This window comes from Diadema antillarum, unplaced genomic scaffold, assembly GCF_040938485.1.
Source record: "Diadema antillarum isolate AM-2024a unplaced genomic scaffold, OU_Dant_1.0 scf00000218, whole genome shotgun sequence".
Classification (NCBI taxonomy): domain Eukaryota; kingdom Metazoa; phylum Echinodermata; class Echinoidea; order Diadematoida; family Diadematidae; genus Diadema; species Diadema antillarum.
This window is the reverse complement of record NW_027271107.1, coordinates 497,074-524,557: the sequence shown is the minus strand read 5'-3', so window position 1 is coordinate 524,557 and position 27,484 is coordinate 497,074. Positions and strand designations below refer to the sequence as shown.

The 27,484-nt window shown below is 40.6% G+C and overlaps 2 protein-coding genes across 2 annotated transcripts; both read right to left on the bottom strand.

Moving 5' to 3' along the window:
- Positions 1-448: 448 nt before the first annotated feature.
- LOC139724514 (uncharacterized) lies at positions 449-6,954 on the bottom strand. The gene is made up of 5 exons (XM_071635647.1): positions 5,634-6,954; positions 4,644-4,911; positions 3,344-3,753; positions 1,736-1,924; positions 449-1,287 (listed from the first exon to the last, which is right to left on the bottom strand). Exons 1-5 carry the CDS (start codon positions 6,651-6,653, stop codon positions 796-798), a joined length of 2,379 nt encoding a protein of 792 aa, XP_071491748.1. The 5' UTR covers positions 6,654-6,954; the 3' UTR covers positions 449-795.
- LOC139724521 (uncharacterized) lies at positions 6,673-27,120 on the bottom strand. The gene is made up of 6 exons (XM_071635654.1): positions 25,157-27,120; positions 24,494-24,737; positions 23,255-24,069; positions 22,480-22,757; positions 6,885-7,410; positions 6,673-6,693 (listed from the first exon to the last, which is right to left on the bottom strand). The coding sequence occupies exons 1-6, from the start codon at positions 27,095-27,097 to the stop codon at positions 6,673-6,675; spliced, it is 3,825 nt and encodes a 1,274-aa protein (XP_071491755.1). The 5' UTR covers positions 27,098-27,120.
- Between the last annotated feature and the right edge of the window lie 364 nt (positions 27,121-27,484).

Sequence of the window (27,484 nt, the reverse complement as noted above, 5' to 3'; positions counted from 1 at the left end):
CGTTTGTGTTGCCAGATCAGATATATTTGATTGATCTTGGCACATATGGAACCTTTCTTGCAAAATCAGAGTAAGAAAATGGTAATCAGCATGAACTATTATAAGTTGTAACACTAATCATGTTTGTCCTTACGTCAGAAAGAGATACCACTGTATCAGAGCAGGCTTGTACTGATAGTATACTGGAAGGAGTCAGTGACAGTTTACTTCCTTTGGTGTAATAAACACATGAATTGACAAGAGTCTGATGTGCTTTACAAAACGGTGTCATTCACTGACAATTGCCGGAAATTTCCAGTAAACCGCGGTGTTTTCCCTCCATTCCAATGCGAGTAAACTCACCGGTGTCAAAATCATGTGGGTGCTACGTCATCATCCAAACTTTCAAATGAGAAAGGTAGGAAGAGGGTGTGTCTTTCTTCAGTTTGAAATTAAAAAACAAAAAACAAAAAACAAAAAAACATTTAGCTGGAGCTGCTGTTTCTTTGTTTGTTTTATTTTTCAATCTCTCGCTTTCTCTTTTATTTCCTAACTAACTTTGTCCATCACAATGGTCCTTGTCCTATTGAGCTTTCTAGCTTTGTGCACGTAAACGAAAGCTCGAAGCAATACAAAGCAAATCCTGCGAAAAAGATCCTATAATGTTATTTGTGTTTATGATTTAGGTTTTTGAGAATGGATGTAAACGTACAGAATATTCCACAAACCTCTTAGAAAATGTAAGACTAAAAATTCAATAGTAATCTCAGAATATTTTTGTCTACATCATGGCACATTGTGGCCACATGACATCATTTATTGAGAGACGTTGGGTTGCTGGAGATGTTGCACATGTTGCACGTGTTGAGACTGCATCATACTCATGACCAGCTCAGCCTCGTGAGGTATCATGGTGGCAACAAGTTGCTGGACCGATTGGTCCTCGGGATGCGGGGTATCCTGCACGATTTGCTCCACCACAGCGGTTGGGACCGTCTCGACAACAGTGGGAATCCCCGCATGAATGGCGGCCTGCTGGATGCTGCCACCATTCGCGTGTTGCTGGTGGTGTTGCTGCTGCTGAAGTTGTTGCTGGTGATGTTGTTGTTGCTGATGATGGTGATGCTGTTGCTGCTCCTGGTTGTGTTGGTTGGCGTGGTACAGGTGATCGGAAATGATGTGGGTCATGTTGCCAGCACTGTCTACAACCTGATGCGAGACGGCTACGGAAGGTACTGTGTATTCAACGATTTCTTGAATGCCCGTACTGGTTGCAACTTGAATTGATGTTGGTATCGAACCTGCGATCTGCAGACAGGTCAAAAGAGGGAAATTATTTGGTCATTGCTAAGCACGACATAAAAGCGAAATCATGATGAACAGAAAATGCCATTTGTAAACGAGTAGGTTCCTTGCTGGAAAGAACTTTAAAATCATGTGATAACACTTGAAAGAGAAAACAATTTGAGCGCGACATTTCAGATACAGGTGGTTTCAATGTAACTTATTTACAGTTTACAGTGTTTCCCTTCAGAATATCACACAGACACACACATTCACTGACAAGATAACTTTTATACATACAATCTGTACTAAATCGATTTCGTCTACACGCCCATTCATTGCTGTCAGTGTACAGTACATGACAGTCTCTCATATAAAAATATTGTCAAAACAATATGACTGGTAATCAGTAAGTGTATCATCTATTCAATGTTGGTGGGGGCAGGGGGTCCATCACTCTAACCTGTGTTGCAATGACCTGTGCCTGGGAATTGGCACCGTTATCCATGCCGGGATGCGGGGTGGAAATGATGTGGACCTCCTGCGCCGAGGCGACGGCCGCGGCAAGCTTGCTAAGGGCCGTGGAACCAATGGCCTCTTCCTCAGAAAGACCCTCTGCTACCATCACCTGGCCCGGATGCATTACCGTGGCAACAGGGACCTGCTGGTGTCAGGGATGAACCAAGGCATACAAGGAAAATGAATCCAAAATACAAGACATACATAATTATGTGAATTCAGAGAATGCAGCAACATTTTGCAGCAGGACGCATCAATGAAGCGAGAAGAAAATCGGACAATCCGTTCAAAACTTATGAATTTTTAAAGATTTTGCAGCAGCCATCGCTAGATGAGAAGTGTAAGACACTCTACGACGTCATGCATGGAGAACGATCGTATAAAGAAATAAGAAACTCAACATGATATATTCATTTTTCTAGCGTGAAGAAAGAGCACTTGATTTCCCTCATTTAGAGAGCAGGGGGAATGATAATAAAACATGTCATTAACAAGTCGAGTGAATCTGTAATTTTCATTAAAGAATGAAAATTTGTGGAATTCTCTTCATATCTTCCTTATACATGTATCATATACAGTATATGGTTGTACATAAGTGAACTCAGGTACTGTAACGCACGTAGTCTTCTCACCCAGAAGTGCACCGAAACTGTACAAATTCATAACTAAGTCAACGGATTGTTCGTTTTTCCACCAAATTTGCCGATGTGTTCTACTAATAATGCAGCTCAACCCACATGTACATTTATGTTTCGGACTGTGATTTCGTTCATTTCTTCTTCTTTTTTACGCCTCCTCTTTTAGTTTTCTCCCTCTGTGCACTTTTTGACGTCTATCATGGGGTTTCGAGCATCTTAACTTCAAAATCTTTACGGGTAAAAAAGTAGGTCATTTCAGGGACATACCAAATAAACGTTAAATAGCTTTTGATGAGAAGGGGGATATGTGATTTGCAACGCTTTTCACGGGTGGTGTACCGAGTCTGAGTACGTGTATGAATGGGAACAAATTATACCAGAGTGTTGGCTCAGTGAGTAGAGCGGCTGCCCTCACAATCGGGAGGTCGTGGGTTCAAACCCCGGCCGCGTCATACCAAAAGACGTTAAAAGATGGGAGTTGCTGCTGCCTTGTTTGCCGTTCAACAGTTGAAAAGGTTAGAGCAACGTCGATCTGGCGCTCCTCAGTGGCTGCCGGGCCCACGATCAATTGGGCAAAATGAATTTCCATTCTTGGACAATAAAATTTGGAGTTTATATCCAAAACAATTATTATTATTATTATTATTATTATTATATACATATTTATCTAACTACATTGATTGACAAAATTACCATTTGATACATTTTGTTTCTGCCTTGTAGCCTTGAGTCTCCATTACCATACAGATAACGGACATCACGATCATTTAGATTCTTTATAAATTTTCATCTAAGGATGTATACATAAATCAGAAATGATGAATTTCCCTTTGAATTTCTAATACCAAAGAGCTATTCAACATAATTACCATTTAGAGTATCATTCGATGGAAGAGAAATAATGAATGAAAATGATCACGTACGTGCATCACTACTCCATCGCCCGAGATGTCATCAGGTTGGACGTGCGTCACCTGGATCGACTGCACGTTACCCTGGTCCTCAAGCAGCGTCAGACCGCCCTGCTGCTGCTCCTCCGTTCTCTGGCGCCGATTTTTACCCTTTAAAACCTTCAGCTTCACGCCACCAGCCTTGTTCGCACGCTTCTTGCCAGACGGCGCGCGGAGCGGCGTGGGGACGGCGTGGCCGTCGGTGGAGATGACGGAGACCGGGAACTCGGGCATTTTGTCGCCGAGCTCTTTCTGGTGCGTGTCCACGTGCTTCCACATGTTGCCGCTGTACGCGGTAGTCCAGTGGCAGATGTTACACTGGTAGGGGCGAGCTTTAGCGTGTTTGCACATTACGTGTTCAGATATGATCTTGTTGGTGGCACCTGTCAAAGAATATGACGTCAAACAGGGAAAATATGAAAATACTGCGACGATATAATAATATACATGTAGGTTTTTTTTTATTGAATACTGTAATATCACCGTTATTCCCTTTTGGTATTAGTTTATTTGTATTTCTATTCGTCTTCAAGAAAAAAAAACACATCTGAATCTGTGCAACTTGCACAACAATCGTCATAACTAATATCACATATTAATGAAACGAGATTCTATCACTTTGTTCGGGTGGGATACTAAGCATTATACCATAACAAAATTACACATCAATTAATTGTAATTCCAATCGATAATACTTTTTTTTTCTTTTTTCTTTTCAGCGTCATCATTATTTTCAAGTGTTAGTATTGCGATCATTATTTCACTTAGATTTGTAATTGGATCTACGAAGTTTGTGAAAGCAATATTTGCATGTATGAAATCAACACCAAAACCGACGACTGTATGTCCCATCCTTAGAACTGCGCAGATGATTAGTGTCTTGTCCAGGCAGAACAACTACTGCAGGACGTGATTGTCAATATCAAAGACCCAGCAGCATGGAGAGTCATGAGTGGCCCAATTCATCCGCTGACCACTGCCCATCGCGGGTTACATTCGAAAACCACGAATAACACCGGTCAGCGAATATGTGCAACGAAGCGTACGCTCATCGGTAACGGCCGACTCCATGCAGTCGAGATTCTTCGGCTGTTCGTGAACTTTACATAGAGATCGGTAATAAAGCTATACACAATTCGTTCGGAGGATTTTTTTTAATATATCCGAGCCGGGCCAGCCTCCCAACTCCACGGTATCCCCACGGCAAATGCATAAATATTAGATATACAAGTAGAGCATACAAGAAACCGTATAGCAACGCAAGGTCCAATACCTCTAAAATCACAGTGCGGGCATTTCACCGGCTGCATTCCCTCATGGGTGCGAATGTGGAGCACCAGGTTGTTCTTGGTCTTGCTGGCGTAGGGGCACAGGTGGCACTTGAACTGCCGGTTCTCCTTGTGGATGCGCATGTGATAGTCAAGACTGGACTGCTTCCGGCCGATGTACGGACACATTGTGCAGGGGAAGAGGAGCATGGCTCGCGGATTCTGATACTCGTCGCCGTTGATCAGTAGGCCGTGCTTCTGCCTGATGTGATCCTACGTGAGATGGGGAACAAAAGGGTGGGGGAGTGAAATGGTATGCAAACCAACTATGCAATTCTGAGCAGCATGATATTGCTCAAGTCAAATTTCATGTCTCCTTTATATTAAAAGAAAACGGCCTGTAATGTTATACGAGTTTTAATGTTGTACACTCAATTCAAAGACAATTATTAATGTAAGTTAATTCTTAAAACTCAAATGATTTCACTGATAAGCAGAGCTCAATTGTTTTCTTGTTGTTGAATGCAGAAATGATCATATCCAGTTTTCTCTCCATTTGTGACATCATGTTGGTGTTTTTCCTTCCTCTGTCTATCTTTCACTCTTTCTCGCCTGTGCAGTCCAAAAATCGCATTTTCACACAGACGTTTGCCGTTTCGCCTTCTGAACTACATGAGAATCGTGCTTAATGAAATCATCTCATGTACATGTACTGCATGTCGGTTAGACGAGCAGAAATATTGAGCTAAGAGGAACCAGTTGTACTTAAAGTATAATGATGTTCTTAAATTTTGGGTTACAACTAGTTTTTGTCATATTGCCCCTGACACAACAAAACTTTAATCACACATGTCACTTATTACCAGGCTAAACCATCCCACCATGCGTTATTTTTACATTGTATAGAACAATCCTGAGCACAAGTATAGGAAGAAAACGTACTTCTGTTTCAACAATTTCAGTTCCGATTTCCGGAATGATCTTTGTTAGATTACCTTGAGAACGGCCTTGTCGGCACACCTGTACTCGCATGAGATGCACTTGATGTTTTTCTCCTGATCCGTTGCATGCATCCGTCTGTAGTGCACCTTAAGATTATAAGGTGTAGTCGTACATTTCCCGCACTTGTCGCACATGTAGTCTTTTGCCCCTGTGTGAACGATGCGATGCTTCTTGAGATCGTGGTAACGGTTGGAGGAGAAATTACACTTGTCACAACGGTGCAGCTGCAGCATATGTCTGTGCTCTGCCGACATATGCATTCTAATGACGTCTTCAGCTTCCGCGACAAAGTTGCTGCATTCGGTGCAGTGAATTTGCTCACTTCCTTCGCGGAAGTGTGCGTACTTGTGGCTCAGCATTACGTCCTCCTGGTTGTACTTGGCATGACAGACGTCGCACACAAAAGCGACGAGGCGGCTCTGAAATTTCTCGCGGTCTTCGCCGCGCAGTCGTTTGGCGTACGTCGCACGTTTCTTCGGTGGGTCTTCGTGTTTGGGCGGTCGTCCTACTGGTCTCTTTCGTTTAGGGGGTCTCCCAGGCCCCCTCTTCCGAGGCGTTTCTTCTTCCTCCTCCTCCTCCTCTTCATCATCATCATCATCATCATCGTTTTCCACATCCTGATTTTCTCCTTGCACAGCTTCGCTACTTCCTCCGAGGCTTTTGTTTTGTATTTTCTTCTTCTCGAGGTACGTCGAGAACTCTGACAGATCTGCATCCGGCGCACTGAGCATCTTCGTGAGGGGCGGCTTGATGTGAATCATGGTCACGTGACTGCGGAGGGCAGCGATCCGCGGAAACTCTTTGGTGCACAACTCGTAGTCGCACGCAACTTTGGTGAGCATCTGGTCGTGGACTTTCCGATAGTGATGACGCATGTTTCGCCAGTGTAGACACATGAACTGGCAGATAAAGCACCGAAAACCCTCCATGTTTGGCACGTGACACTTGGTGTGGACGTCAAGTTCCGCCTCAGACATGCCCCGTCGGCATGATTCGTTCTCACAGACGAACATGTCCTCCTTATCTTTAGCTTCAAAGTTTTTCTGCCACTCTCTGACACGATCGAGAAGGATCTTGGAGAATATTTTGTTTGAAACAGCCAGTTTAACTCTCGGTCCTCTGTTTCCTCTTCGTGATTTGAATTCATCCGCTGCTATCCATCCACGGTCAACATCACTTTCTTTGTCCCTTTTTCTGGGCCTTCCTCGCCGTCTCGGCTTTTCCTCATAGAGCTCAGATTTCACCTTGTCTTCAATTTCTTCTCCTTCCTCATCAGATGACCCACTCGCTTCCTCGTCGCTCAATCTTTCCTTCTCTTTATGACCATCACTGCTTTTCTCCTCCTCACTTAACTCTTCGAGTTTTTCATCATCGAACGGCGTCATGTTGAAGGGGACTTTTGCTTTTCGCTTTCTCATTCCACGACCAAGGGCTTCCGTCCCATCCTCTGCGGCCGGCGAAGATTTGGGCACCTGAATGGAGAGCTTCTGATAAGAGGCATTCGACTTCCCTCGTGGACGGCCTCGTTTCTTTGGTGGCGGCTTTTCCTTAGTCTGTAATTCGTGCGCCTCCTTTTCACCATCTTCCTTCTCGTCAGTTGGCGCCGAGGCAGCTGGTGGTGTTGCGCTCTTATTTGGGGAGACAACCTCAACTTCGGTGTGTTCATTAAGAAAATGTTCAGCAATTTCGGCCTTGCTGCTTCCAGTGAACTGGCAAAGTTTGCAGCGAAACTGCAACTCTCCATCTTGAAAATCGCTCATTTTGTTTTCCCTGTGGAAAGAGAAGATCATTCGAGCATTAACAGAGTTTACAAGAACAAAGATATTATATAAATGCACACAATCAACAAATGTCTCATCAATCGCCTACTCACATGCATCATTTGGAAACTCTCCCACTGGTTCGCACATTAGATGTACGTGTTATGTCATGTTATTAATATTTGAACACCAGAGGTTGACGATTTGTTATCATTAAGCCTATACATACACTGCAAAAAATGCGGTGTTAAAAGTGTAACACCAACCGGGTGTCAAACTGTGGGTGTTAAATTTGGTGTTAAATTGACACAATTTGACACCCTTCGGTGTTAATTTAACACCAACATTCTCTCATTCATTGGGTGTTAGATTCTCGGTGTTAAAATGACACCCAAGTGGTGTTATAGTTTTGTCATGAAAAGGGGGTTTTTCACTAATAACACCGTATCGGTGTTAGTTGTCCACCAGAGAAAGTCACGTGTTCGCAGTCCGATGATCTCATTGGTTACACATGCCAATGCCTGAAATTTGTTGCTGTGGCGCGGAGTCGTCAACGTCTGTCATCGCGATAGTCAGGATTTCGATGTCGTCTGGGGGCTAAAAATGACATTGAATCTATGATGGTGACTTTGCTAAGTCTGTCAGCGGGGATAAGTATCTTTTAAGGTAATTATTTCCTGTACCAGTTATTTTCTATCATAAACGATGTGCATGATTTTCACGGATTTCATCGCATATTATAGACAACTTTGTCTTTGCACGCACGTAATACTATACAGTAGTATACTATGTAGCGCAGCATACTAAGTACATGTAGCCCATAGTGTTTGCCATACATAATAGGCCATAACACCAACGCGCTGCAGCGGTGCATTGGGTCCGAATTTCGCTGAGGGTTCCTTTGTCCAATAATTGCATTTTAAAAATATCATCAAATTTTAAATATAAAAGGTTCCGTGGCATTTTGTATTGTTATTGATGTAGTTTTCATACCTCTGAGGCTCTGGTGCGGATCTTTGTTAGCGCGCAAATCATTACCCGCTATACTGACGTGCACGAAGACGAAGTTCGAACAATGTTTGTGTGTACATGTTCGTAGGTTTGTACATGTTCGTAGGTATACTGGTAGGCCCCTAGGCCTACTATATTTTTTGTAGGGCCTACTGGAACTGTTCTAGGTCCAAACTGTTAGGTTTAAATTAGTACTAGGTACTAGTAGCAAATATCGCTCTAAAAAGAGCGTAAATACCCGATTAAAGGGGCTGGGTGGGGGGTTCTCCCGACCCGATTTTTGTTTATCGCAACAGGTTACGTGATGTTTTCAGTAGCTACAGTGTACACGTAGGAACGTAGGGGCCTATATAGGACGCTAGTGTTTGCGCATGGATCTTACGTTAGAATCTACTAACTAGTTTCTAATATGAGTACTACTATTTATGAGTTTGCTAACCGCTTACAAATTTACATTATATAAGAATATGCTCTTATAAAGTTGATGACGTCACATGCATGTAAAACCGGTATTTCCACCGAGTCCATGTTAAGACTCTAGACTCTAGATCTAATTGTAAGGTGCGAGTTCAAGGGTTGCGAGAAACAGAATCACAGCCTATATTAATAACTGGCAGTTGTTCTCTGTCTGAGAACTGATCCTAAATTTCACAAATGAGTCAAAATGGAATACATGTATCATCGCTTTTTTCATGATTCAGGTGAGGGAATATACGTCTACTTTGATGGTAGTATTTGTTAAAATAATCTCTTGAAAAAAAAAATCCCTTCTGGAATATGCCTCTTCCCCATACTTATGTTATTGCCACACATAATGATATTGGCAATAGTGCACTTGAGAATCTTGAAAATGACAGAATTGCAAAAAGACCTTTTATTATCTATCTAAAAAACCTTGAAAATGAGAGTAGATCAATTGCAAAATGGCATTTGATTTTTCCATTTCTCCTCAAATAATATTTGCATAAATGTACACTGCATAAAGATGATGAATACCTGGAAGCAGGATATTATTGCCCCCCCCCCCCCCCCCTGGTGGCTAATTAAAACGAACTTGAAATTATGAGCATATCTCAAGTAGGTATATATAATAGAATCACCGACTGAATTAATCTGAAGCCACCTGAACAAAACCCTTTGTTTTCTGCAGTTCTGATCAAATCTTTCATGCACACAAGATAAATCTGTTTCATGCACTTGTATACAGTAAATACACTAGTGCAGTTATGTGGATGTTCAGTACTTTGAATCCTAAGCCAGTGCATCACACCTTGCGCACCAGTTTGACAGCTTGCGGACTTGTAGACACTTGATAATTATGTATGTTCATGGTCCTTACACTTGCAGGTTGAACAGTACTTCTCACTCCTTCTCCCAGGCAACGATGCCAAGCTTTTTTGAGCAGTGGCCAGTTTTTGGTGGAAGGTCTTGTCAAGCTAGCAAGAGGAAAGCCTTCAGAAACCACAGTCAAGCTGTTGAGATTGCTGGGAGAACACATGTGGAAAACTGATGTGGATTCATGAGACTTGGAGCAATCATCAAATAGTGTACCACTAGACCTGGTAGCAGTCAGGGTATGCACAATACTATATAGGTTTTAAAAGCCCCTTTTTTATGTTCTAGATGTTTATCCATCCAATATCGTTTCTTGTGTATCATGCCGCAAGTTGAAAACAATCATCTGTGAATGAAACTTGGTAAGGCTATGTAAATCCAGGGGGCGTTCTACAAAACTTGTCATTGGTGACAACTGTTATAAGTAGCTGAAATCTTTGCATCTGACAATACATTTTATCAAACGTTTCCCTGGAGTCGATGAGGGTCATGAGGTCAATAATCAAGGGTCAGGAGCCCTTCATTATGAAAAAAAAAAATGCAGGAAATATCTTGTGACTTTGATTTTTCAAAGGCAGATGAATGGATTTCACCAAACTCAATTGTAATATAAAAGTTCACAGTCACAAATCAATATGTAATGTAATTTTGTTATTTTGGAGATGCTGATGAAATAAAGAAGAGTTTTTTTTCTTTTTCTTTTTTAAAGAAGTCACACAACAACCCATGGGTTCATCCTACATGAAGGATCATATGTTTTACTTAATGCTCCCTGATTATGCAGTGCAATTCACTGATAATTTCTGTTGATACCTGGATACTTTGTTAATGAGTCGTAGAATATATTGTATATAACATGCATTTCTTACAACACATCATAGAATGTAAGTAACCTGCAAATCCTTCTTGTACTCTATCTGCTTCCAACTGTGAACCAGGGCGCAAGGATTGTGCAAGATTGCTGTGGCTTTGGCTATAGACTACCTTATCCGATTTCAAAAGGTAAGTCTACATGACTATAAGGTTTGTTCAAATATGATGCGACAAACCCCCTGACATTTTTAGTGTTCAGATATGGTGCGCCGAACCACGCCACTTTCATTATGTTAATGAATGCACATGACTCAAAAAAAAAAAAAATAAGATAAAGATAAACTCATGAAATTGTATCTTCACTTACTTTTGAGCTTGATTGCACCATAACTTCTTGCCACTGTGTGGCAAAATATATTCCTCTTGCCTCAGTGTTTTTGTTTTGTTTTGTTGCATTTTGATCTGTTTATTTGTTTGTTTTTTACCATCTCATATCGCATCGATTTGTGCACTAAAATGTTGCCGGAGTTTGACTCATCATATCTGAACAAGCCTTTATGAGTCATTTTGGACAGGCAATTAGAACTCACAGTACTTTGGTATTCTGAAAATGAAATTGATTTTTAGGAGTTTAATTGATTTTGCATTTTCTACTTTCTATGATCTGTTTTTGTATTAGAAATGAAATTAGAGGTCAAGGGAAATTTTCTGGGTTTTTTTTGTGTTGTTGGACTATGTAATTTATTAAGATCACTTGCTTTTCAATGTTTCACAGGTTAACTTTTTTTTTTTTTGGATGTTAATATTTTTGCGCACTTGCCTTTGTCAGGGTTATGTCCTGATGTCGACGAGAACTTTACTCGTGAATGCTTCAAAGTCGATCCTTGAACTTTAAAGATTGTCTTCCCCATATGTAGGCTAAAATTTTGAAGTTGCTTTTTGATCAGTCACGAATAAGAGAAAAGTGATAAATTTCAAAGCTTCTTTAAGAAAAAATAGGTATAAGTGAGTTTTAATTGTGAAATTATAGTGATCTTTAAGTAAAATGGAATAAGATCCATTTATTATCCTCTGCCAAGAAGTGGTGCCTGAATTGTTATGGTTTTGAGTAGTCCATCCCTCCGTGTGTGTGATAGCTTGAAATCTGTTAAAATAATCATAAATGTGAATAAAATGTGTTAAGCCTATGTATGACTGAGTCTATCAAATTGCATTATGGAATCGAAATAAAGGTCAGAGTCAAATTTGTCTAGTTTTTATTTGTAATAGATTCATACAATGTCTGTTTGTTTTTCATTGTTTCCTTACATTTTCAGCCTGATGCTAGTTTTGATCACCACTTGAAGAGGGAAAGCAGAAGAAGATGCAGCTCTTGATGCAGCTTGCTTGCTTGAAGATCAGAAGATGCAGCTTGCTTGACAGAAGACGTCAGAAGGATAACATACATGTGTACCAATATTACTTCATTGTTAACCACTTGGTACTACCCTGCCCTGGTGATATCATTCAGAGTGCCTTCGACACATTGTTCAAAGCACATTAAATATGTGTTTTGTCTACGGTATGCAAAACCTCTCATCAACCTTTGGACATTTGGAATTACCCCGAGTTCATGAACCGAGATCTAAACTTTCAAATAGATAATTAAGTGATGCATTCTTTAGGAGTTCCCACTGAAACTGCTTTTTTTTTTCACTGTTTGCCATACGAACATGGACTGAGTGATGGACAAACAATAAATTGCGCCCAGGGGGCCTGTGTACGGACATAATTTGATTCGTTCAATGGTTTTAGAAGACACTTGAAGAATCATCATTGTGACAATGAAACTGTGAAGATACTCCAAGTCCAGTTCTATGGAGGAACCGAGATAGAGACTGATGATACAAGTTGTATACAGTTGATGAAGCAGTACTCTCCATTAGTCGATGACAGTTTTTGATGAGGAGGTGATTACCTTTAGTCCAGGGGACATTGAACAACGACCTTGTAATTTTTACATGTCCTAGTTTACATGTGTCAGTATGGAGTAATGCATTACCATGGTAACATCAAATTTTCATAAAGATTACAAATACAGAATGTGGATCAAGCTACTCAGTTTTAAATCAATTCTGTTGAAATTCGATTGTCCAGAAATCTGTTGCCATGGCAATTGCAGTTTTTAAACAAATCATACAAAATTGTGTGGATCGCGCTGCTCTCTTAGTTTTTTTTTTTTTTAGCATTTAAATTTGAATTTGATACATATGGTCACTATGATAATATGTTATCGTGCAAGACACTTTTTGTGGGGGTCATAAATCCGTTTCCATGGCAACAGCATCTTCATACAAATCATCCACAAGTACGATGTGGATTCAGCTAACTTCCTCAGATTTTGAGCATTTGACTTTAAATTTGGCACATGTGACCACTGTATTATGTACCTGTGCAAATTTTATTTTTCGTCATTGTCAAATAGTATGTTGTCAAGTTAATGGTATTTTGTAATGAGAATCGTATAAACTACAAGTGGATTGAGCTTACTCTCTCAATTTTTAGCAATACCCTTGAGATATGACACCTATATATTGTGACAAGATAAATTCTAGATGTGCAAAACACTTTTCTCGTCAATGTTAAACAATGCGTTGCCATGCTAACTTATTTTTTTTTTAATACAAAGCAATCGTTATTGTGATTGACTCATAACTCCCTCATGTTTTAGGCATTTGACTTGAAATTTGGCACGTGACCACTGTAGTGCGCTAATGTGCAAATGTCATCTTTTGTATCGGTCAAAGAAAGTGTTATCATGGCAGTGACATTTTCAAATTAAAAACTTACACAACAGTTGATTATGCAATCTCCCTCAGTTTCTGAGCATCTGGCCTGAAATATTGCACAGAGTGCTAATGTAATGGCAACCATCTTTTAAAATGAAAATCAAACAAAAAATACTGTGAATTGGGTGAGCTCCCTCAGTTTTCTAGCATTTGACTTGAGGTTTCGCTCATGTAACCAGTGTAATCTTAAAATGAGTCGCACACTGATCTCACTGTTGAGTAATCTTGCTATGGTAACAACATTTGTTACATTGTACTTTTTTTTCAACAAAAGGCATACAAGAATATCATGAATTGAGCTAACTCTCTAAGTTTTAGGTGGGGGTATCAATTACATCCAGTTCGAGTTGAAAATATTGGCCCAAGAAGGCCTTATGTGTGTCATTTGAATATTTAAATGATCCGAATTTCACATGCTTGTATCATCACTTGCAATAGCATTGATCAAAAGAAAGAGTATAATTTTTTTTTATGTTAACATTTTACAACCAGACTGGATGATCTATGTTGAATACACTGTATTTGAATTATACAGCTGAGTAGGCAATTCAATTTGAACATTTGAATGATAGAGCCAAGAAGATATAATACTAGTATCAATTTCATTTGAAAATTCAACTTGATAGTGCCAAGAAGGCCAAAGGTATTCAGAGTGAGTATTTAAATTTGATATTTTAGCCTACAATAGCCATAATGTATCTCATTTGCATAGATAATCAAAGAACCAACTGACAGGGTCAAAGGTATTCCATTTTGATACTTATATTGTAGAGATGAGGCTTTCATTACATGTAATAGAATTATTGTGTTTTGTTGTGACAGACATAATTTATTAAATACAAACAACCTAGTAGCACGTGACTGTCTTTCACCTACTTACATTACTGTGTTATTTTGTGCGATTGAATGTGGAGAGTGTGAAATGATGTCGAGGTATCGACACTTTAAATTGTTAATAAGTTGGCATCACTTGGAATTTATTTCTCACTCTGAAGCGTTGAATCAACACTTCTGTGGTGTCAAATAAACACCAAATAATGCAAACTTATAACACTTTGAAGTGTTAGAATAACACCATGACAGGTGTTGGGTATAGATTCTAACAACAAATAGTGTTGAAGTTACACCGTCATTGGTGTTAAAGGGTGTCAAAAGAACACCAAAGTGGTGTCAACTTATCAATAATCTAAGCAACACCAAAGCTGGTGTTGGTATATTTTAACACCACGGGTGTTGAACTTACACCATAACTGGTGTTGGGATGTCAAATGAACACCATTATGGTGTCAACTTCTTAACACTCTCTTAAGTGTTGAAAAAACACCGAGGCTGGTGTTGGTATATTTTTACACCCTTTAACACCCATGGGTGTTGGATATTTTAACACCAGAGACGGTGTTACTTCAACACCAGATGGTGTGGTCCTTTATTGAAGTTCGGCCGGTGTTAGATTCAACACCAGTGGTGTTAAATCTAACACCACTGTTTTTGCAGTGTACATGCTTTAGCCTGTGTGATTATTATTTTTTTTTAGTGTGTGGGTGTGTGTGTGTGTGTGTGTTATCCCATGAAATGTTGCGCATGGGGGGGGGGGGACGGGTGACATATCCCCCATGCGCAACATTTTCTTTTCTTTTGCTGGAAAATCTTTCAGAATCACTATCTTGTGAAATTATAAAATCATCCCCGTTCCACAGGGATATGTTTTTTCTCATCAGTCAGTTGTCGAAAGCAACGTTGCTTCCGGCAACCCACATAAGTGTACACTGTATATATGGGATCACAGTCTGATGAATCCGACTTGTACTGGTCACCTATCAGGTCAATGTCAGACACGTCGGGCACGATCCAATGAGGCAAAATCGTCCAATGAGGATCACACGAGCAATGTCTGACACTGACCTGATAGTCGACCGACACAATCGGATTCATCAGACTGCGATCCGATACACTTTGGTGAGCGGCCGGGAAGCAACAGACTTTGCTTCCGACGAGTAACCGATGAGAATAAAATCTCTGTGTTTTGGTGTATAACGTTCTAGCTGCATTATGTCAAGAGTAGGATAGAAGTATTAAGGTGTCCATACAATATGTATCGCAGAGGGAATTAGCTTGTATACAGTTATATACTGGCTAAATGTATGACAATAATTTATTTATGGACAATATGGCTTGGCCTTGACTATGTGCAATTAACCCATCTTTGGAAGAGGGGTCTTTTAAGAGCCGGAACTAGCCCTATATGTTGTATTTCATAACTCTGTTTACTTCTTATTCAGTGTTAATCATGTTCTGGGCCTTTTATGTGTAAGGGAAAAAATATGCGCGCCCTAATGCGGCGTCTGGCGGCTGCCAGCTCCAAGTTAGACGTATTGGCCCGAATTCACGAAGGCAGTACAAATGAAACCATGGTTTAAACCATGGACAAGAACCGTGGAGCGCCAAGTGTCGCACGGAATATTTCGTTACGAAATCGGTCGTTTCGTCGACAAAATGACCGTTTCGTTAACGAAATTATCATTTCGTGGACGAAATGTTCATTTAATTACAAAATGTTGTCATTTCGTTACAATATAATCATTTCATCGACCAAATGACTGATTTCGTAACGAAATATTTCATGCGACACTTGGCGCTCCATGGTTTTTGTCCAAGGTTGAATTAAACCATGGTTTCATTTGTACCACCTTCGTGAATTCGGGCCATTATGTCGCTGAAAATCGGCTCTAAAAGTGGCAAAAGGTGGTCATAGAATTGAGTTGGAAATCCGTGGAAATCTAAACTTTTCATTCGGATATATTAAAAAGACATATAATTAGCCTCTTTTCCCGGATATTTACCATACAATATTTCATGAAGACTAATTTTTTTTTTGCATTTTTACAGCGTTCATGACGTTTAATGAACTTAATTAAAGAGGTTAAAATTTGCTTTAAAATTCGTGATATGTTGCATTTTGTTAAGAAATAATTATACCCGTTTAATGTACCAGAGTTAGATATTTTAGTGAAGTATCATCTCTTAAGATGGCTTGTCAAAAATTAAAAATCCAAAGTGACCAAAATGACTTTTGCCATGGCACGCATATTTAACTGGTAATGTGGTATCTCTCTGGCCCACTTTGCGTCGTCTACATCAACTGACGGACGGACGAACGGACAACCTGAAAACATGATGCGGTACGACGGTAGGCCTACGTGATGCGGAAAAAAAAACAGAAACTATGACTCCAAAAGAGAGGATTACACGCCCCATTCCCCCCCCCCCCTCCGTTTTCTGTCCGTACACCAGAGCAGGGACAGGATTGACGGGTGGGGGCTGTTACCCACCCCTTTCCCCTCTCCCCCTCCCTCCTCTCACATTCACACACACACACACACACACACACACACACACACACACTCACACGTACATATACGATAAAACGTTCCGCGGCCCGCCCCTGCAATGACTGGTGTATAATACCTAAAAGTTTTCGACGGCGACGACTTTCCTGCCATGCACTGTGCCAGGCTAAAAGTATTAAAAAAACAAAAACAAAAACAAAAACAAAAACGGAATTCACATTTTGTTTTAGCAATATATGACTTTTTGTCCTTTTGGCCAGCTCTGACGAAGATAAAATCTCCAACTCCTTTTGACTCAATTGACAGCTAAGTGCCGCTAATTCCTCTCGTAGGTTGTATGGAATATCCCTGTAGTATCCGTGTGTGGTTTGTTTGGATCACGCATCTATCTACATTTATATTTGCTTTGGATGCTACGTATTTATTCCAGAGTTACACGGCACAGGAACTCAAATTTCTGGCAGCTTTCTAAACAGATATGGCCAAAAATAAAAGGGCACAAAAGCAATTTCAAAATTGGTCAGCTAGCAGCTTTTAATCGTTCGATAAAGTGAGCGGGTTCGAACCCATGTTCTACGGTAAGAACCAAATTAAAGCGCGGAGAAACCTCTATGATAAAAACTGCTGAACTCTAACTACTCACCCATGATAGACATACTGGACACACTGGCATTCACTTATACATTGTACATACAAGTATTATGTGTGTGTGCCTTACTGTCTGCTGCCCTCTATGGCCAATGTCCAATTTTGTTTCAGTACGAGTGTAATATGACTTTTATTCCTATCTTACAGAAAATTAAGTTTGCAATTGATGATCAACATTACAAAATAATAAGAGTTAACTTTTCTTTTAAGTAATTGCATAGCTTCAAATAAAATGTAATTCACATACGATTTTAACTAAATGCTTCGTCAGTGCAATATAACCAATTTCATAATTATAGAATTATTGTACATAATATTGTTCTATTACCATTTATTCTATTCCCTTACCCAGTGTCGGTCTCAACAAAATTGGGTAATTTTGGATGTTCTCGGTGACCACCTAACACACCGAGGACCAAATATGACAGAAAGGATAGAGCTTTCAAACTACACATCATGCCACATCAGGGAGTTGGTGATTGCTCTGTGACAGTACCTCTGTAATACTGTACATCCTAGAAATAGAATTGATGCCTGTTCATATACGGTGAATAATGGAGCTCCCACACTGTTGTCGTCCCCGCTTTAGATCAAAGACAAGGCAAGGCACGACAAAAATCTAGAATCTATGCGAAAATAAGTGTAACTGTAAGCTTATTTTCACACGTACCGGTACATATATGTAGAGTACGTGTATTAATTAACTCGTACCTAACAGAGCCTACAAACTAACGAAAGGGTACAGGTTTATACAGATACTACGTTTGGTTTGGATCAGTGGCTTGTCAAGCCAATTAGGGGCCTAACTCAGTAACTGTTAAAAATCTTACATGACACAGCACAGCAGTCATTTGAGTTATATGTCTAACTCTTCTTAGCATCTAGCAGCTAGCTCAAACACAGCCGCCCTGCTACTGAGTACTAGTATCATCCCTCGATACGTACGGATCGACCGACTGAGACACCGGCTACTCGTCGTCGAACGACGCGCGAGGGCCAGGACGACGACTGGGTCCCCGGTGCAATTAAGTGGCCGCGCCGCCGCTGCGAGCTGCAGCAGCAGCTTGTCTGTACACTACAGTACCTTTCCTCACACACGCACACAATCATGTACCGTACTCCTGCGCGTACATACAAAAGCCTATTACACATTTGAATAGGCTCTACGCTAGCCGCCATCTTGAATCACATGCCAGTTCCACCAGTCATTCTCAGGTACAAAACCTGTCAAATTACGTGAATAACAACAATACTGGAATGTAGACTCGATGAAAAGAGTACATAAAATTGCAAAATAACTTACCACTGCTGATGTCGCGCAGGAATAACGGCAATGAGAAATATCTACACCATTAGTCGTACGTAAATATCAAGGTTTCGCAGTCTAATATTCAGGATGCTAGACTTGCACGAGTCGTGAACTCACGATATACACTAGTACAGGTACATCGTACGCACACGTGTACGTGATGCAGAAAAATACACTGTTTAGTATGCCTGCAATGCGAGCACTTGTGGTACGCACCGTGCGACTACACCGGTGTGTGCATGTATGCGAAGCGATCACACGCAACTTATCATGAGTACGCTCATACATGCCAGTGAAAATTGTTCGATTATTGGATGGCGCGAAAAAACAAAGGTCTGCCCATTGCATGGTTCACCATTCAAAAGTTCCTGTGTCCAAAGTTGATAAACAAATATAAGTTTTGACTGATTTCTATGTTCGAATGGGTGAAATCCCACTGTGTTCCCATCCCATCCCATCAACACAAAAAATAAAACAGGGCCACAAATTTTTTCAAGCATCAGGTTCCACTAAGCTCGAAAACGGTGTGAGAACGAAATTTTCTTTCTTCACCATTTCGATCAATTATTTCACGGGTGTACACTAATTTCTGACGCTCCTCTTGGTATCTGTTGTTCAAAAAAATATATGACAAACGCAAACAGAAAAATTAACCAGAAATCAATATTATTTGATATTGGAAATTGAGCAAAGAAAATGAGATTCCATCGGGATGGAATCTCATTTTCTTTGCTCAATTTTCCACGAAAAATATATGACTCTAAATGAGTTGTTTTTATCAATTTCAACTAGTGATTGGCAATTAGCCTTTATCGGCGCAAGTGTGCACTGATCACTCAGTTCTTAAGAGCAATAGCCGTGAAAAAATATTGACAAACTCAATGGGCGTATCCAATTTAACCCGGTATATACCATGCATCTTATACACGAGTGTTCATTGCATAACATTGTATTTATGGCTATTGCAACAGAGAATAAACATACAGTGCTACATACGTCGACAAATTAATGTCCGACCGCAGTTGCTATGAAAAATACTGTTTACATTCTCGCAGTCACCCTTGGAATGTCGATCCCTACTCTCACTTCCGCCTTTTTGCCATAATTATCTTTCTCGTTCCTTTATTCGTGGTCGTGCATTCCATGCAGCATTTATATTGTGTATAGGCTTTATGATCCAGTGCATAGGCCTACACCTGCACTATAATATACGCTTTAAAGATGAGTGACAAAAGCCAACGTATAATGGAGATGTAGGCCTACTATATACATTGAGTAACGTAATATATAGTCCACGCGTTGGTCACTAATATAAAAAAAAAGAGAGAGAACGGAACTCAAGTTCCTGTTGTCAGTTTATTTTGACTCAAAAATCTTCGGGTGAAAATTTGTGTCAAAATAAGCTGTTGGCACCATATACATATTTTCTGGAATTATTCTAATTTCGCATACTGTGATGTACTCGGATGGTATAATCTGTTTCATTCTTATTCTAATGGCATGTAAATGCATTCGGTAAATATTTTGTACATAAACCTGTACTCTATGTAGCATATCATTAGTACATGTATATCCATATAGGGTTCCAATTGAGCCCTCTTGTATACACACACACACACACACACACATATATATATATATATATATATATATATATATATATATATACAGTGCGAGAAGGAGAGCAATATTTTGGACGTATATAGCTAGTGATCAACGTGCGTATTTATTGCCGAGCTTTCGGTCTCGTTAGGACCTTTATCAGGGCTGTAACGACACAAAATGACTCACTCGTATGGCTACACTAATAAATATATATACATGTATACACACTAATATAAATCCAACTGGCGTGAGTCTATAATGACTATGTAATGAATCAATCCGTAATTTTAACAGAATACAATAATAATATACATAATTAATTGCATACTATTGAATACATTTCATATCAAACTCGTGTTATTAATTGAGATGAAGGTATAAAACAAAAACATCAATTCAATATCTTCATATTGTGTGTGACACGCACGTTGATCACTAGCTACGTTCACGATTGCTCTTCTCGCACTGAGCATAAATAATGAAGGAGCTACACTAGTGCTGTAAATGGTCTAGACCCCTTCTCGCAGTCTATATATATACATATATATATATATATATATATATACATATATATAGTGTTTTCGTTATGATGCTTTGCAATTCCTTTGATATTATTTGTCTGTATTCCATAGGGGTCTACATTTTACAAGTTGTGCTTCTTAGTAGTCCCCTCCACATTTGCGATTATACATTGTATCGAGAAACGATTGAACATATACATTGTATATATATATATATATATATATATATATGGCCTAATGCGTTTGTGTATGCAAGGAATCTATGAAAAGAAAAATGATGCCGTTTCAAGCTTTATTCCCAATAAATCGATATGTGATACTGTATTGACAAGAGCAAACATAACAATTTTATCCAGAAGTCATATTACCATGATAATTGCACCATTAACACACTCTGCCCGAGCGTTGGGGAGAATCATATCAATCTGTCACGTAATAACGAAGTATATCCCTTTTACAAATCTGACGTCATGAAATTTTGTGCGGTTGAAAAATAATGACTTCCAATCTCGTGTATGAAATATTTACGATAATACACCTCAGAGTTTGATGGTACAGTATTGGTGGAGATGAAAATTGGGCTTTAACTTTTTTGTGAGATACCAAGAAAACACTTATGAAATAGTACAGAGCATACAATTTTAAGAGGAATTCAAAAATTATTTGATGAAAATCGGGTTTGGAATAGCTGAAACATATAAAAACTAAGTAAAACAAACCGATCGCAATAAAATGTGGGTCCCACACTTTCTATAGGACCGCTCTGTTTTGGATATCTTGGCCATTTCAAAACCAATTTTCATCAAATAAACATTTAATCCCTCTTGGAATTACATGCTCTTTCATATTCCATAAGAGGTTTCTCACTATCTCACCAAAAAATGATAAAAACCTGAGGTTAAGTCTCAACCAAAACTATACGATCCCTTTAAAACACACAGACACAAACGAAATGGAAAACTAGCCCCATGTCACTCGAGAATATGCTCCCTCTTTCTACAGAGAATAAGGATTGACAATTTTTGGAGGTTCGAGTAAATTCTCTGGATCTATTGCTTCCTCCTGCATCATAAAGACGTTTTCAGGACACCATTTCATGGAAGTTGTCAGCCCTAACATTTCAGTAAAATCCTTGGTTCTGATCGGCTGAGAAGCTGTGGTTACTGACCTTTACTATGGTAATTATCAGAGACTGACAACTTGTCTGTGCTGACAACTTTCATGAAACGGTGCCAAGTCTAATCATTCTTATGAAAGATCTAAAGTATACGTGTACCTCCACAAAAGTACAAGCTTAAGAAAGGAATCTAATTTTCACGGTTGCAAAAGGGACACACGAACTTAAAAGGCAAATAATATATAGTGGAAACTTCGGGGGGGGGGGGGGGGAGGGGTAACTACTGTCCCTGCTGGAACCAGTCTAGCCAAAGACGGTCCTGCTGACACATTCCTTTTGGAGATGAACTCCTGATCTCACATGACACCATTGCTGTTTAACCAGATGTTTTTCTTAACTGATATCTTGATCCTCTGTTGTTTTTCCTCTCTGCTCTTTGCGAAAAAGCAGCATGTATACATCTATAGAGACACTTCGTTACGTTTTCAACATCATCCATCTATACTGGTAAATAATAGAACGCATACACCATGGTTCGTTTTCACAATGCAGTCATATCATGTCCATCACTTTTCCCGCCATCCTTCATGTCACTACAATGCCCGGCTATATCTGCGGAGGAATGTCCATTCTGTGAAGCTAGCTCAACTACATCCTGGGCTATGTCGTCACTGTGTGTCTGAATTGATACTGGTGGCTGTACGGTTTCGTCGGACATTTGACCCAAGGCGTCGTCATCGTTGTCCTTCGCTGCCGGAGTGTGGATCCCGGCTTCAATGGCCGCGCTCACCGCCGCGTCGTGGACGCAATGAGCATCCTGCTGCTGAATCATGTTTATAAACAGGAATTTGTTAATTTGGAATAAACAATCGTGGTAACATAATGGGTGCAGCAGACAGTGTGATACCAATCAAAGTACTCAGTAAGTCGTGGGGAAATGAACCACGTAAGAGCATTTAATAGGAAAATGGTCTCCTTGTATTGAAAGTATAACAATGTGACATATCTCTTATGCTATGTTTACCACACATAACAACATTAAGTCGCATGTCACTGAATTTAATGCGATCGTATAACATCACGTCAGACATTCTGTTGCTTCATGGCTGGAAATGCATACACCAGGTATACACGAAGGGGAGGATCAACTGTTAGCATCCTCAGTCGCTCTCGTAGATGTATTTGGTACTAAAAAGTGGTTAATTGATGACACAGCTAAAAAAAAAGCAGTTTATAGTGCACAAGTTTGAAAGGCAATGTATTTGTACAGTATTCCTTGTCTTTGACTTGAATGAATACCTCACGATATGTATAACTTACATCTTGCTGGACTGTTTGGACGATTGTAATTCGGCTACCATCACCAACTCCAGATGGAAGTTCAGTTGTGTGTGTCCCTGGTTCCAGCTGGGCCAGTGCCAAGACAGCAACCTCAACATCTGGGTTCATAGTTGACGAGACGATGCTCCCGTCCTCTCTAACGTGCAGGACCTCGACAACCTTGTCAGATTCCCCCGTCTTTCCTACAGCGTCGTGAGAAATGAAGATCTCCATGTGGCCCAATTTCTCGTGAAGGCCATCACCGAGGGCGCTGCTCAGTTGGGAATTGGTATCTTGGAGCTGAGCAACCACCTGTTGGCCGATGGTGTTCACTCCGATGGCATCGTCGTGTATTTCAACAAGTTGCAGGTGGCTGTCGCCAGGTACACCACCATCACATTCGGCATCAGGTCTCCCGACTGTCTCCTCCGAGATCTGAACAACTTGGAGCTCGCTCCCGGGTGCAACTTCTTGGTGACCCGACAGCTCGTAAAGACCAACTTCGTGCCTTGCTTCAATGAGTGTCTGACCTAGTGTCACTGCAGTGTATTCAGCACTGTCTGTTCTTGATTGACCCCTCATCTTTCCAGTGGGTGCCTTCGGCATCTCCGGAAGTACAACCCCTTTCAGGAGGTCCGTGTCAATGATGACTGGCTCCTCCGGCATTTCTGTACCGAGATCTTTCCTGTGCTGGTTGAGGTGCTTCCACATATTCCCACTGTATGCAGTCCGCCACTGGCAAATTTTGCAAAGATACGGTTCGATATGGAGATGTCGCCGCATGATGTGCTCAGACAATCTCTTCTTGGAAGCCGCTGCGTATCAGAACGGAGTGGATACGGTAATTAATAATATGGTTAGATTCAGCACTGTTTACGCCGTGAAGATACATTCAGATTGGAATGATACAAGGCGGTATGGATGGAGTAAGTGAATGAGTGAGTGCAATGATCATGTTGGAAAACATGTTGAGCTTCATATGACGTGATGGAAAGGCGCTGATAATAATTCTCAACGTTATTTTTTATGTTAATACACAAATGTAATTATCATAAAAGCTCATTGTTACGTCCAAATGCAGCGAGAACAACATTTTGCAATATTGTGCATTTCCGCCCATTCGATATCCATTTCTTGTGCAAAATTATTCGAGTTATCAGCCCTTTTGACGCTATTTAGAATTTGTGCATATAAAATTGCATGGTGACACAATACGAATGATGATATCACTCAAATTACCTCTAAAATCGCAGAACTGGCAGGAGGCAGGTTGCAGTCCCTCGTGCGTTTGCATGTGTATCTTCAGGTGGTTTTTGGTCTTGCTGGCGTATGGACAGCGGTTGCATTTGAAGCGGCGTTGTTCGGTGTGGACACGCATGTGGAACTCTAGGCTCTGCTTCTTGTGACCAACATAGTCGCACTGGGGACAGCGGTGATAGATAGGATTCTTCAGCATGTGCTTGTGATGCTGTTTGATGTGATCCTGTATCAAAAAAAAAAAATAGTTCAATAAAGATCGTATAAGCAGTGTGCCCCGAAATCGTCAATCTCTGAACATTTAAGGTCATTCCACTACATAACTTTCCTGTTCATGCAGAGACAAGTTCATCGTAAATCATGTTTCGTGCCAGCTTCACCGATGAAATACAACATAATGGCTCTCACAATATTGAAGTTTTACCGTCGAAGGCCTACTCTTCTAATTCACTTTCATTTTCAATCTGTTAAACATCTGTTTTCATAATATGGTATTCTTGTCTCACATTCCCACCATTTCAGGAGTATGAAACATTAGCATATAAGGCTCGACAGAAATCTTGGAGATCACTGAAATGATTTTATTGGTAATCAGTTTGCCTAACACTATCATGATAATCAGAGTGAATATTCAATTCAACTTACCCTGAGGACCGATTTATCGGCACATCGGTAGGGACACGCTGAGCACTGAACCGTCTTCTGCTCTTCCGTGGTGTGTTTCCTGAATTTGTGCACTTTGAGGTTGTACTGATTGGCCAGCACCTTTCCACACTGTTGACACGTCACGCCTTTCTGGCCAGTGTGCATGGCCTGGTGTGTGCTCATTTGATAGAACCTATTAGTTGCAAAGGGGCACTCGGCGCATTGATATCTCATCAGTTTGTTCTTATGTTCCTCGTGGTAGTGCTCTCTTAGCATCTCGACACCCGCACAGACAATGGTGCACTCCGGACAGTAAAAAGTTCCTTCTTGATCGGTGATGTGGCTTTCCTTATGCTCAAGCATGGAAGTTTCGTCTCTAAATTTCGCGGCACATAATTCACAAATGAAAGTCACCTTTTCTCGGTGGTCGTCATCAGACTTTTCTCGATGGGCTCTGTCATTCTTATGACGCTTTTGTTTCCTTTTCCTATGAGGTCTACTCGAAGTGTCCTCACTGTTGTTTGTTCCACAGCCACTCTTTTGCGTGGTCTGGTCTATGTTTAATTCACCTTTTGTGTCTTCGCTTCCGATCTTGAATTCTTTGAGATCAATGCTTCCACTCAGAATCTCATTCACCAATTGCTCCTTGATATGTTTCTCTAGAACGTGTCTGCGGAGCTGGTTGGATCTGTCAAATGTGTGCTTGCAGACGCCTTGGTCACAGTGGTACAATCTCCCTGTGTTTTTGGCGTGTCTCTTCTGCAAGTGCTTCCGCATGTGACGCCAGTGCAGGCACATGAAATCACAGTGTGGACACCGGAGACCATCCATAGATTTAGCGTGACAAGTCTCGTGTAACAGAAGTTCATGCTCCATCATCTTCAAGCTGCAGTCTGGGAAGGAACAGGTCCTGATAGATTCTTCTTTACGTCTCTTTTGCACTGCGCGCCACTCATGCATTATTTTCTCAACTTTATGATTGAACTGCTCTAACGCCACTGGCAATCTTTTGATCTTCTGATTTACAGTTTCTGATCGCGCAATTTTGGCAGCCAAGTCAACTTCATCACAATCGGCACTCGTGCATTTAAGTTCGTTCGTCCTCAATTCCGTGCCATTCTTACCATCCTCAATGTCAGCTGCTGGGCGAGGTTTACGTACTTCATGATGTCTTCGCTTCTTTTTCGTAGCTCTTCTCGATACAGTGCAAGAAGAACCCTTCTTTACAGTCATTTTGCGTTTTTTGGTACCTAAGGATTTATCTGCATGTCCTTGATTTGATTCCGTGTGCTTCTCTGCTATTTCGCTTATCGAGTCACAAGATACCTGTTCTTTGTCGACAGTGGCATGAATTTCATCTGCCGCTTCTTGAAATGCTGTTGCGACAACATGACGATCTCTATCATTGTTCGCAGGACTCTCCTCTGTCACTGTGTCAATTTTCACCCTTTGTTCACTTCCAAGACTTCCATTTGTAGATGCCCTATCTTTCTCTCCTGTCTCTTTGTTCTCAGAGCAAATTTCTCGGCACTCAACTCTTGCTGACTCTTCTTTCTTCTCTGTTTTGTCTTTCTTACGGGCATGTGATGTATAAACCTTGTCTGTCTTGTCAGACTTGTCCAACTCTGATTCGGTGATGAATCTCCTAGGCACTCTCCTTTTCCTCTTCCCACGACCAAGCTCATCGGAATCTTCTGGAGTCTCCATGCTGCTACTGTCGGATTTCGATTCGCCTGTCTTTGTCGCGATCTTCCTCTTTCTACCACGGGAAGGCTGGGGCATCCCCTCATCAGAGGTGTCTTCAACTGGTGTGCTGAGAGAACAAAAGTCGACGTCCATATGTTTCTGGAGATAATGGACAGCTATTGCCTCTTGTGTGGAATCGGTGTGAAGACATTCCTTACAGCTGAATTTGGGAGTTGCTCTGCGTCTGTTCAACATATTGACCCAACATCCGGAACACTATCTGAAAAAGAAATGATAATTCCGTCGTTGATAAGCCATTGATTGAATAGAAAGTTCACTTCGTTTGTGTGTGTGTGTGTGTGGGGGGGGGGGGGGTGTTCCGGTAAAAGCTGAGAAAAATTAACAGATCAATAAAAATACATGTCTGTACTACGATTTTGTTTGGGAGGGGGGTAGGCATAGAGGATCAATACTCTCTATCGCGACTGTACAATAGGTCGTCTTTTGGGAAAATCTCACAGAACGGTCTTGGGTTTCAGAGTTGACATTCAACATTACATGTATACGATGTCTCATACATGTATTTTCATTATATTTTTTTCTAGCATAATGAATACAAAAAATCTGGCCTTATACATGTAG